General features: G+C 32.5%; 1 protein-coding gene across 1 annotated transcript in view; it reads right to left on the bottom strand.

Annotated features, from left to right (window-relative positions):
- LOC113513562 (uncharacterized) overlaps positions 1–12796 on the bottom strand; it is a 138420-nt gene that overhangs the window by 98037 nt on the left and 27587 nt on the right. Inside the window, exon 2 of the mRNA XM_031909318.2 lies at positions 1371–2090. Within this exon, the coding sequence (XP_031765178.1) occupies positions 1371–2029 (659 nt within the window). The 5' untranslated portion in view covers positions 2030–2090. The remainder of the gene's footprint in view (positions 1–1370; positions 2091–12796) is intronic.

The raw sequence follows: 12796 nt of genomic DNA, 5'->3' as shown, positions 1-12796 counted from the left end.
GCGCGTTACTGACTCTGAAGATTTAACCTCTTTATCCCTTTTTTAAAGAACCTCATGCTGTAGTATCTTGGAAAAACCTTAACAAGAAGCTGAGTAGGTACTGTATATAGACTTATACCAGTTGAAATAACGATTCATAAGTGAAAAGTTACTTAAAATTCAGATAAGCCTTAGTATTTACTTGTAACAAAACATCGTCCAATAAGTTACAGTTACAACTGGATATAATTGATCGATAGTTACGGGATTGAGGATAAAATTAATATTACTAAATCAAATTGCAAAGTATATTAATGATATTCAATGGTAGATACGTATCAAAGATCCGAGTAACGAACATTAGAAAAAACCTAATTATGGCCGTAAAGCATAGCGGAATTACAAACAAGATAAAAAACTTGTTACAAAATACCATAGTGAACATTATCCATTTTCAAATGACAACAACAACTGAAATAATGCATAAAGGTAAAACTATTAGTAATTCTAAAAACATGTCAATCTCTTTGGCGAACGTATGTTAAGACATGTTAAAAATCTTCTCTTTTGTTATTTTTTTCTTCTATATTCAAACCTGATAGTCGCGTGTTCTGCATTTAAACTTATTAGCTATATTTGAGTTGAATAACAATTTATTTTAAATTTTTATTGATTCGGTAGAACATTTCTATTCGACGAAATGCCTAAATCGTACAAGCATTTACTAATAATTATGTACTTAGTGATTTAGTACTAGTAGTGTCAGTGCCTTTAGTACAGTACAACACAGTTAATTCTAGGTCTAATAAAGTCATGCTTCTTTGTTATCATTCGTAAACAAAATTCCTATGAACAATGATTTTAATCTGATGAAAGAAGATTTTTAATCTTTCTTATACCTATTTTCATTGTTTATTACTTTGTCTGCGATTAAAAGTATCTCTCTAATCAATCCATTCAAGTTTTGGAAGTTACCTAACTCAATTTATGTTGTAGGGCCATTACAGCATGAGAATATTACTACTGCTATATGAACGTCAAGTATAATTGTCTAAATTGAATAATTAAGTACCAGCCCACAAAAGACTTCAACGAATACGAAGCACTTGAAAAAATACCTTACGAACCTATTAGAAGATGTTTCTTTGTGCTTGTATGTTATGAAATATGTACAACACAATACCGTTTGTGTTACTCTATGTTGGCGAATAGACATCTTATTAACTGTGGCGCGAGACGCCTTTCTCCTAATTCGCGAATGCTGGTATGACCGACTAACAGCACAGCGCAACCGTTTAAACGTCAATCGGTGCATAAACTGTAAGTATGACGGTATTATAATTATGTTAAATTGTTTGAGTTTTATATATATGTTTGTGACAAATGCGCACCTGAGTGGAATCGGCTGAAAAGGGAAACGGTGAGTAGGCGGATGTGGTGCTATGATGGGCCCTGGAGGCGGATGCACTGGTACCGGCAAGGGCACTGGCACCGGGTGCGCCTGCGGTGGCAACGTGCTGTACGGCGGCGGCGGTATACTCTCCAGCAGCTCGGGCACTCGCGGCGCCCGCGCACGCCGAGTCCGCCGCCGCCGCGTCGGCTCTTCTGTCTGGCACTCTGCGGTAGCTACACTCCTTTCTCTCTCCGTCTGCACGGCACTGTTCACATTACAACCGGATGAGGCATCCTGCACCTGCACTATGTTGACGTTCACACTGGACACATTTTGTCGGCTCGGCTCGCCCGGAACGCGCACAGAGACCGAGTCCGATTTACGCAGCGGGGCGGGCGCCGGCACTGGCAGCCGCATCTCGTGGCGGAGAGTAATCGCGCGATACGACGCGCGCGCATGACGACCGCCGCTTGGCGACTGGGGCGCGCATGATGCCGCGGCCCCCGCGCCGAAACCGTCGCTCGCCAGGGCTCCATCGGTGCGAGAGCGCGAGAGGGGCGGCGAGCGGCACTCGTACGGCTGCCACAAAAGCGAAGAGAGGGCCTCGGCAGCGGACAGCGGCGGCGGTGGCGCACTCAGCCAACCTGCACCGCTCATCTCGTGACCACGCTCCGCTGTCGAGCCAGCGCCGTCACCCGCCACCCGCCACCGCTTGCGCCTGCAAAGTCCACAAACAAAAATTTTATCAAAAATCAAAACTAACTTTGGTTTCTTAATACTTAATATTGTTAGTTAATTTCCTCAAGTACAGATTTTAAAAATTTCGAAATATTCCCGCTTTAGACAATAAACATACGTGTTAATTATTCATATCAAATTGTTTGAAGAACTTCATTAAGGCTTAGAAGACTCAAGGATATATCATATAATACAAAATTCCAACAAATACCTGACACTGACAATAACTCAAAATTTCATCTCTTACAAAAAATGTTCTACAAAATATCAGCCCCATCAATATTATTTCACCAATTTCTTTCAATCCTCTCAACTACTCGTATAATATTAATAGGATAACCAAATCAATCTGCTATTCTATTTTCCATAACACTATCGAAATTCTATATATTAGTATACTTCGACATATTTATCTGTTTACAATTACCGTCATAAGTACTTTCAGTACATTCATGCTAGGAAAGTATTACGGAACAATGCAAAAGAACAATTATCTTGGAAATTTCATCATTCCGTGTGCTTTTTCGTTGCGTAAGTTTGGATTCACTGTAATTACAACGACTACATATTTATTTCGTATTTTTTCTTTCACAGTCATGTTAATACCACAATACTTAGACACATTGGTAACATAACTTATACCTTATAAACTGTTATGTAAACTTGACTACTATTACTTCCTAACCACTATTATTTTTAGTAATACTTTAGATGTTATATCATCGAATGTTATATAGTTTTTAATACTGCTTATAAACTTGTGAACAAATGTGTTATGGTCAATGACCGGAAACTCCTTTTCACCTAGATTTGGTTAGCCAATTCTTTGGACTATCAAAAATTATTCAATTTCAATACATAACATGATTTTTCTTAATTTCATTCTAAGTTGTATAAAAAAAGTTTCATCATATATGTTTGCCATTGATCTATTGTTCATATTATATATTTATATATATATATATATATATATATATATATATATATATATATATATATATATATATATATATATATATATATATATATATATATATATATATATATATACTTTTTAGAGAGAATTTAAATCTTTTTCAAGCAGATCTGTCTAGTACAAACTTGAACAGTGTATTACGCGTTTCCAAAAACGAATTCCTATCATAATCTTACAACACGAGTAAACAAGCTACAGCGAAGCTACAAATAATACTGAAACGCTCTGAATATGTGTTAAAAACAGGGAACACTACCAATTTACCATATATTTAATTATTTTTATTAAAACCAAAAACCACCAAAAACATAAACTGACATGGTTTAAATAACGCTGTACACCGTCACTATACTGAACTATCCATTTGTTATTTTTTACACTTCATAGAAATAAAGCAATGATAATAATAAATAATAAAGCAATTTCTTAGTCATTAACTTCGCCATGGCTAAATATTAAAAGTTAAAACAGCAATTTTACAGGCCTATTTGACTAATCTTCTCGTTGATGTCACGTTAGTTATTTGAGTTTACCAATGCGTTAAAAGCGAACACAGTTCAGTTGCTTCATCGGTCGATGTTAATCAACAAGTTTAATGAACATTGAGCCTACCTGTAAAGATCCTATTAAATTCGATCCATTTGTTTCTTTACGTGATGATTTCACACGCCAATGGTTTGGTACATAAAACGACATGTAAATAGGTTTTTGTTTACAAACTTTTATTTAATTTATAATATTTTAAATTGGTTCACGCCAACTCTTACAAGCTAAATAACAACCAATTCCTCCTAACCTTTTTTTTTAATTTTGCATACACCTTTAGTTCTGTTGACAATACATATCGTAACATTTTCAAAATGGCCGCCACCACAAATTGACGAATAATTCGTCAATCCTATGTATACAAAATGAAAAATTCTAAGAGTAAGTAATGATAGAATAATTAAGATTATTTAAAATGGGAACAGCCTCAAGACGACTTATTACGTTATAAAATTAATAGAAGAATAAAATTAATAGGTAAAAGTTAGCTTTTAAAAATGTTTTTAAAATAAATAGAATTAATTATTAATAATAATTAGATTTAAAGTAGATAAATATTTATTTAACTAGTTCAAAAATTATAATCTCTCTATATGAATATAATATTTCAATTACTTAAAGAAATCACTGAACTGCACTGACGAGTAATTATTTTCAACTTTAAATATTATTTTCTATTGTAACTACCAGTACAGTATTATATTATCTATAGTTAGAACTAAGTTAGTCAAAGCATGTAACATTATTTGTTAATTTGTGTTTTTCCTGTCAGTGATTTTAAAATCTTCTGAGGATATAAATATCTTAAACCGTAAACCCATTTTGAAATTTTGAGTACCCTTTTTGAGATCCCTTATCAAAGATAATAAAACAAAATACCACACCATAAGGATCTCTTTGTATTATTAACTCTAAAAAAACAAACATTGTTGATTATATATATTATACATAGCTTGCACCACCGATAACATGGAGTTAAAATAATAAGACATTCTTAATTTTTTAACCTCGATATACTTTTTAATTACTATTTAAAATTGTAGTACCTGAGTAAGACACGCTCTCTTTTAATTAATAAAGGGCGGTGTCTATTAAGGGAAATCTGCCAAGAAGAACATTTATTGCAAAGTTTGTGTAGAACTTTTAACTTCAACGTATTTAACTTACAGCTGTTTTTCTAAATTAAACAATTAATTATTTAATCAAGAGCAACATAGAGCTGTTCTCAGCAGCGCAACTTTCTCCATTTATCAGGACCTAAAGCATTTACATAAGGCTCTATTATCTTTCTTTCTTTACCCCTTTTGTAAAATACAATACTGATCTATATTATTAATTTTTCCGTAACATTTACAATATAAATAATAAAATAAATATACATTTCATAACTACAAATATGTAATTATACATTACTTTTGTAAATACCATATATATACTATACTTCCTCTATATTTCTTCGCTCATAAACAATTTTTAAAGATTATATGGTATGTTTATATTGAATATTTTTCTGTTCTTGAAAAATTCTACGATCGAATAATTACCAAAGTGTATTTGTAAATTTTTTTAAATAGTCTATTCAATTTGATCTTAACTGCTTATACCCAAAATGTGTTTTGAAAACCGTATTTATTTTTATTTGCCATCATCAGATCATCATAACAGCCGTTAACTATCCACTGTTGAACATAGGTCTCTCCCTTGGGGATTTTGATAATAGTAGCCACGCTTGGCAGGCAGATTGGCAACCGCAGTTAGGCTCCCTTGACCATTAAGTTTACTTAGTTGCCTCTTACGACCCACGGAGAAGAAAGGGGTGGCCTATTCTATGCTGACACCACATAATTCACGACACGCAATTGCCATATTCAACAATATATATAATACTAGCTTTTACTCGCGACTTCGTTCCTGTCACCGGTATATGTTTAGTAACTGGAATAAGTCCATATCCTTTTCCATCCCATAAAGTATATGAATACAAAATTTCACAGTGATTGGTTAAGTTGTTAAAGTGATAAAAGGTAACAAACAAACAAATGCACTTTTCCATTTATAATATTAAAAAGGATTCCTTTCAATTTATTAAAAGTTTTTTTCTGGATTAACAGGCTTCGATAAACGTGAATATTCACCCACCAAACTTAATATTCTGTAAAGCCCCATAGCGGTAAGCTTTAGAAAGCATGAAAACTTTATGAAATTTTAATAAAGGCGTCGTTACAAGTTGAGTTGGTAATCCTTAATGTTGGTCAGATGTAGTATCCAACCCATTATTTTATTTGAATAGTCAACTTTATATCTCTTAGGATGAGGAAATTTTTTGTTAAGTCTAAAACAACCTGGAAAGAATATGACTGTGTATTTTAAACATTAATATAGTTGACTGACAGTATCGTATACCATTAATAATTATAAAGGGAAAATTTATTGTTTATAAAGAACTTCTTTTTTACTTAAAAATGGTAATTTATACAGCATACCTGATATTGATTAGATAGAGATATCCAGCAAATATTGCTATATAACTAAATATTTCTGACTCGGCAGTTATACTTGGCACGAATAATGCAATCGGGTTCGCGTCCTGTTAGAACCAACAAAAAGTTATATTTTTCAGGCTAATATGTAATTAAAATGTTTTTGGATATTGACTTAGAATCATCTATAGTTCATTTTAGAGTCAAAATAACTCTTTTATTTTACATTATCACCACAACAAGATAAATAGACAAAGGTTTGGTTCCTCTATTCTTGCTATTTAAAACTAGCTTATGGCTATCTTTAAAACAATTTACCCAAATTCATCGTCATATCAGCCCTTAACTGTCCACTGCTGAACCCCCCTTTGGGGGGTTTGCCAGTAGTTGCCACACTTGGCAGATTTGGCACACTTGGCAGCAGACTGGCAACGGCATCAATACTTTAGAGATGTTTTAAGAGGGACCCTGCTGCCCAAACCTCGCCTTCGCTTAGTCGCCTCTTACGACACTACGGTAAAATAAGGAATGGTCTATTCTTTGTCAGGACCACAGGGCTATTACCCAAATTACTTCCCATAAAAAAAAAGATTATTTATTTTATATAGTCAAAGTGAATAAAAATATTTGTAAACATTAATTTATTATACCATAAATTTGCATTTTAAATACAGTTATAAAACACTTATTAAAGTTAAATTTTAGGTTTTTTAAGCTTTATATAAAGCTTCAAATTAATCACAGATTACAATTAGTTAAAATTTTATTATACAAAAAATATAATAAAAACATTAAGCGAGTGGTCTCAACTTTAAATTCATTTCGATAAATCTCAAAGTTTTCAAAAACAATAGCATCGCGAATATTGCTTGTACCTACATTATTTACATGAACAAATTCAACAGTAATCGAAATATAAACATTGTAAGTCCAACCTCGAAACTCATAAAAGGAGATATCGTGGTTACGTCAGCCAATATCTCAGGGAGATCAGCCGCTAGGAGGCGCCAACGACTGATCTACGGTGAAACCGTTCTCAAGCGTCAAGACACTTTCTCCAAGGCCGCGCCGGCGCCGCGGCTTCCACCGCCGACCTCACAGTATAATGATACGCAAACAAACACGGATATTGTTATATCATGTTCTATTATGATGTGCCTTAATAATCATAACTTTCATTGTGAGTGACACTTAAAATTGCGCTAGTAAATCATTCTTCATAATATTATTCTGACGGCAACTCGTTGCATTAGCCACTATAATATATTTTATACAAGATTATTAATAATGCTTACAACACTTTTATAAGAATACATTTATTATATTCTCTCATTAACTAGATATGATACTATTATATTTAATTTAAACTTATTACATAGTAGGTTCTTTATTCCTCTTATATTTATTTTCACAGTTAGTACTACCTGTTCAGGCTCAATTAATAATTTAACCAATTAACATTCGTAGTAATTAATTTCTAGAATAATAAGAATACATTGCTATAATTATTTTTTATTTACACTCTACTATCGTACGGCTCGCCATTGACAGAGAGTTCAACCTCATACCCTAGAGTCTAGCTGGTCGCGTGCAACGCGGTTTCGGAGATGTTTTCTCTCACAAATACTCAGGTTATGGAATGAGCTCCCTGCCGAGGTTTTCCCAAAGGACGAACGCATGGGGTTCTTCAAAATAAAGTGTTATATACGGGATAAAGTGGTTTCTTCAGGGTCGGCAACGCGCGCGTAATACACCTAGTATCGCCGACGTTAATAGGCTACGGTAACCACTTACTATCAGATGGGCCGTATGCATGTTTGCCACCTTAGTGGTATAAAAAAAAATCAAAATGATTAGAGAATTATTGAAAGATCTAGAACTGTCATACTCTAAAATAGTAGAATTTTATAGAAGCAAATTGTGTGGTTTGTCATAACTATATCGCGATTTCGTTTTACACACAATGATTCGGTACAGTACAAGTTTCTAAAATATCGCCACAAAGTACCAACCAATGACCACGATTCGGTTAGATGCTACGCTTTCTCTGAAGGTCGAACGGCCTCTGTGACCGTAAACCGCTAACGCTGCCCTGTGACTCGCTATAATAAATATCAGACGCATTTCACTTTGATTCAAAACTTTGACACGGCGTCAGATTATATCTGCTGACACAAAAAAAATATATACATTACCTACATTATATCAAACTAAACTTTGTTTAGACAAACTTAAAAAAAAACTAACAAAAAAATCCTAAAAATAATACTAAAAAAGAAAATTGTCTTTTGAAATTAACAAAAAAGTGAAATTGACTTTGTTACCTGTTCGCGCTTTAATGGCTTAACCAATAACTACGTAATTTAGTATATAAGTACTGTATGGGATAAAAAAGGACATAGGCTAATATTTATCCTAGTACATCAATAAATGTATCCTGCAAGTAGTAGATAAAAAATTAACGGTATCTCGAATCTAGTTAATTTCTATTTTATTTCTTTCTCGACTTTATTATAACAAAATACATGACTGTAATATTTTACATACAATTTATACGCTCACTCATCTAACAGATAATCGCATTTGATGTTGTCAATTTTCAATCATCAGATTCTGTTTTTAATCCTCTTCCTGTCTGAATTGTAAATCGAAATTCAAACTCTGTTATTAATTAATTAAATTATCAGTTAACCAAGAGATGGGTTCATTTGCAATTAATTTTGTTTGGTCACCGATGCAACATAGTCCACGTTAACGAATTATCGAGCGATTTATCAAGCGACCGCGACTGTCGTTTGTGCAATCCATTTTCATATGTGACTTTTAAGATCACCATTCAACACTTTAACCCCAACGATTTTTCACAAACTTCCTACTATTACATAAGCGAGAGCCTTTCAAACCCAGCTGGATAGCAAACATGAGAAGCAATATTATTAAAAGGTTTGACCGATATAAATTTAGAAATTACGTCCAAAATATACCAACTTCTATACATACTAAACTATTCATGCTATAGAATGACACACTTTATTTGCATGTTTCTTTTTTATTGCTTTTACGTTCCGTGTTTCGAATTACCTTTATTATCATCATTATTTCATCCATTGCTTTTAGACTGCTAATCTTAAGGCTCATAGATTGCCATAAAAAATGATCTTGAAGTGTTGTATCCTTTGGTTCTCTCCTACATATCTAATATTGTTGATCCAAGAATAAAAATCATGGGTAGCTAATATAAATAATGACCTTTAAAGGTCAATATACTCAGAACTCAAAATAGATACTCATGAAAATAACTTGCCTACGGAAGACGTTTAAAATTAGTTTTATAAAAGAATTGGTTATCTACATATTCAAAAGTAAAATACTGATCTTTTTCATTAAAAATCAAAGGCGAACCTTATACCAGCCGTAATTTACAAACAATCTGGTAAATTACTTTGACCTGTTTGCCATAGAGCTTGTATAAAGCAGTCCATCATCAAGTTAACGTAAACGCATTTTGGACGACATAGAAAATGCGCTCCCTTTGTGATACAAAATAACAATGGCAATGCGGCGGAACTCGAAATAAAAATGAAAGTGGATTCGCTTGTTATTTTTATAAACCCGACAATCTTGTTTCATTCTGTTCCGTTCTCATTAGCATACGGTGTCAAGCTCGTAGTGGCCAAGAGTCACTCCACGATTCTACGACGGAATTACTACGGAACTCTTAACGCGATTTACGAGAATAAGCCGTCGTGAAAGATCTCGTAAAGCTTCTGAAAACTAAATTAAGTTATACTTCTTCGATCCTTAACTTTTGTCGAGTTTATTACTCAATATCATTTCCTCCGCTTGGAGTTAACGTTTAGTTTGCAATGATCTTTATAGGTACATTGTAATAGATTTCAAATTTTATATTTTTAATTAAACAAATATACATATTATGATAATAATCATATTCTAACATATAATAATAACAATATTTTATATTATATTATTATTAGATATTTTATTTCTATAATAGGGATTCCTGTCGCCATCTTATCTTCACTTCAGCCGTCAATTAAGACGACTCCGTGCCGTTTACCTACTATTAAACCTAAGTTCAATAGACAGCTATAAAGAACAGTCCTAAACATAAACCACCCGCTTCCACTGAAGTCCTGCAACACACTTAAAATCATTCCTCTCTCTTATAAGGGGCTATGCTACACTACATTTACTTATACGGAATCGTGACACTAGAACGTTTCTTTCAAATCAATTATCGAATATTCAAGATATATAAACGACCTATTGTCATTTCAGCTTTTTTAATAGGCACTATACTAAACTTTTAAAATAGTATTGGCCTTGAACTATATTAAAATAAATATTAAGGCGAAACTAGTATAAAATCATAAAGTAACCAAATGTTGTTCATTGATCTTTATATTGTTTATATATTTTATGTAACTACAGCAAAATCTATTTGGAGCGTGATGTGATATTATATAAGTACCTATATGTAGACAGACAAATACTCTTCATTGTTCCATCCAAAAGATTACATTAAATAGCAGAAACAAAAGTAACATGAGAAAAATCACACAGCGTACATATGTATCCTCTATCCTATAATACACTTATTTAAGAATTACCCAAGCATCCCGGTCTAAGGTAAGAGTATTATGCTACTAAATCTGTTTTATTTTTACGAAATAATCTACACGATCAAAACGATAGTTCAATCAAACCACAACACGTTTCGGAACATCTCTGTAATGAGTAAGAAAACAGTGAAATGACCGCGAGCGGATTACATGATCCAATGGACCGTTCGATATATTATGTTTTTCTACTTTCTGCCGCCTAACGAGCCCTTATTCAAGATAAAAGATAAATCCATGGAGCTAAGATAAATCAATGTGCCAACGTACAACTTCGACCGTAGTTGTATTTAATATCTAACTAAAATAATCTTTATATCACTTTATACAGCATTTGGATTTATTTTCAACATTTCACTTAATTTTTTTTTTAATTAACATAAAGTTGTTGAATTAATATAAATAGCATTTTAATTTTGTAATAATAATATTTTTTTAATACTGATTATCACTTTCAATTTGATATCGATCGATATTTTGATAAATTGCATATCAGCTCCCTATAATATGGTTGAACATAACGATGGCTGGCTTATTTGTCATACTCGTGAACGGGTGCTTCTAGTAGGAATTGATCTGTTCAAGAATACTGTGATTGTTTGCAGTTTTTTATTTTCTTTCTTTTTATCAATACGAAGTTTATGATAGTCATTTTAACCATTCATATTTTTTGTTGTAAACTAATTTTTATTTGAAAAAAAAAAGCAACAGCTGTGTTTCTCGCTTTTTCTTCTCAGCTGAAATTACTTTTCGATCTAAGCGGCGCCATAAAAAAAATATTATTAAAAATGCTTATTATTAAGTTTCTTTGAATAAATTTTTTTTATTATGAATGTTACAACATGGTCGAAATAATATGCTATTAATAATTGTTATTAACCATTAGGGTCGCTATACTAAATTCAATTTAAATGAAACAACTACTTAAATTAACATATTCTGTATAACATACATAACAATCAGAAATCGATTTAATATTAAGTTATAATTTGTTACTATTTATAGGTAATAAAGTGTGTTCTTTCCATTCTTATCAAATCACATATCAGATGTATGTAGGTAACCAAAGCCGTAGCTTTCTACTCTTGACATTACTGCGTTCAATTATGTATGACCCTCATATTTCACGTATAGTGATGCCGCAGATTTAGTTATACTCACATATGTATGTGTAAACAATCATATATGGGCGAACATTATTTCATTAGCACAAGTAAGCTTTGCCGTCTGGATTTAGGATGATGCATGTTCGCGTGACCAGATTCAATTACTGTAAATTGATTATCATCTGTCTGAGCCGTGAACTAATCTGGTAGCGCTGATAAGAGGTCCAGTGATTAATAACACACATAGGTATGTAATATTATGTGCAGATCGATTCTGCAGCTTACACATTTGATACTGAAGGAAGAACATGATATAAATTTATATATACATATATATCCACCTATTTCGTCTGTGTGGTGTTAGGATGGAGTATGAATACAGAATGCCATGACTCCTTTTCATCCCCAGAGTCTCGTAAAAAGCGATTAAGGAAACGAAACATATTACAGCAGTGTAAGAGAAAGGAAACTCAGAACCCTATACTAATCAGTTTGACCATCTGTTTTAGGGAGAAATCCTTGTCCAGCAGTGAGGTTTTAAATGCTTATTAAGGTAAGATATATATTTATCTACAGACGTATCGTTCGAAATACGTATCTCGCTCTCACGTGAATATTTTAAGAAATCAATTTTTGGGAGTTTTCTAAGAAGGTACTCAATATTTCATTTTTGTAAACCCATCTATATCAGTCATTTACAGACAAGTATTTTTTTATATATTTATATAACATACATTCAATAATCTCTAAAATATCATGTAATGTAAATAAATAAAAGATGTTAATCGAATTCAGTATGCACGTTTCGTGCATTATTAATATTCATAGACAAATATTTTATAAAATGTAAATTTAACCTAAATAAACTTCTATGTTAAAAACATTTAACATCCTGCACGTATGTTATTTGTTCTAATTCAGACATATATTATGAATGT

This window comes from Galleria mellonella, unplaced genomic scaffold (assembly GCF_026898425.1).
Source record: "Galleria mellonella isolate WM207_F2 unplaced genomic scaffold, CSIRO_AGI_GalMel_v1 utg139, whole genome shotgun sequence".
Lineage (NCBI taxonomy): Eukaryota > Metazoa > Arthropoda > Insecta > Lepidoptera > Pyralidae > Galleria > Galleria mellonella.
The sequence above is the reverse complement of the archived record's forward strand: the minus strand, read 5'-3'. Positions and strand labels throughout refer to the sequence as shown.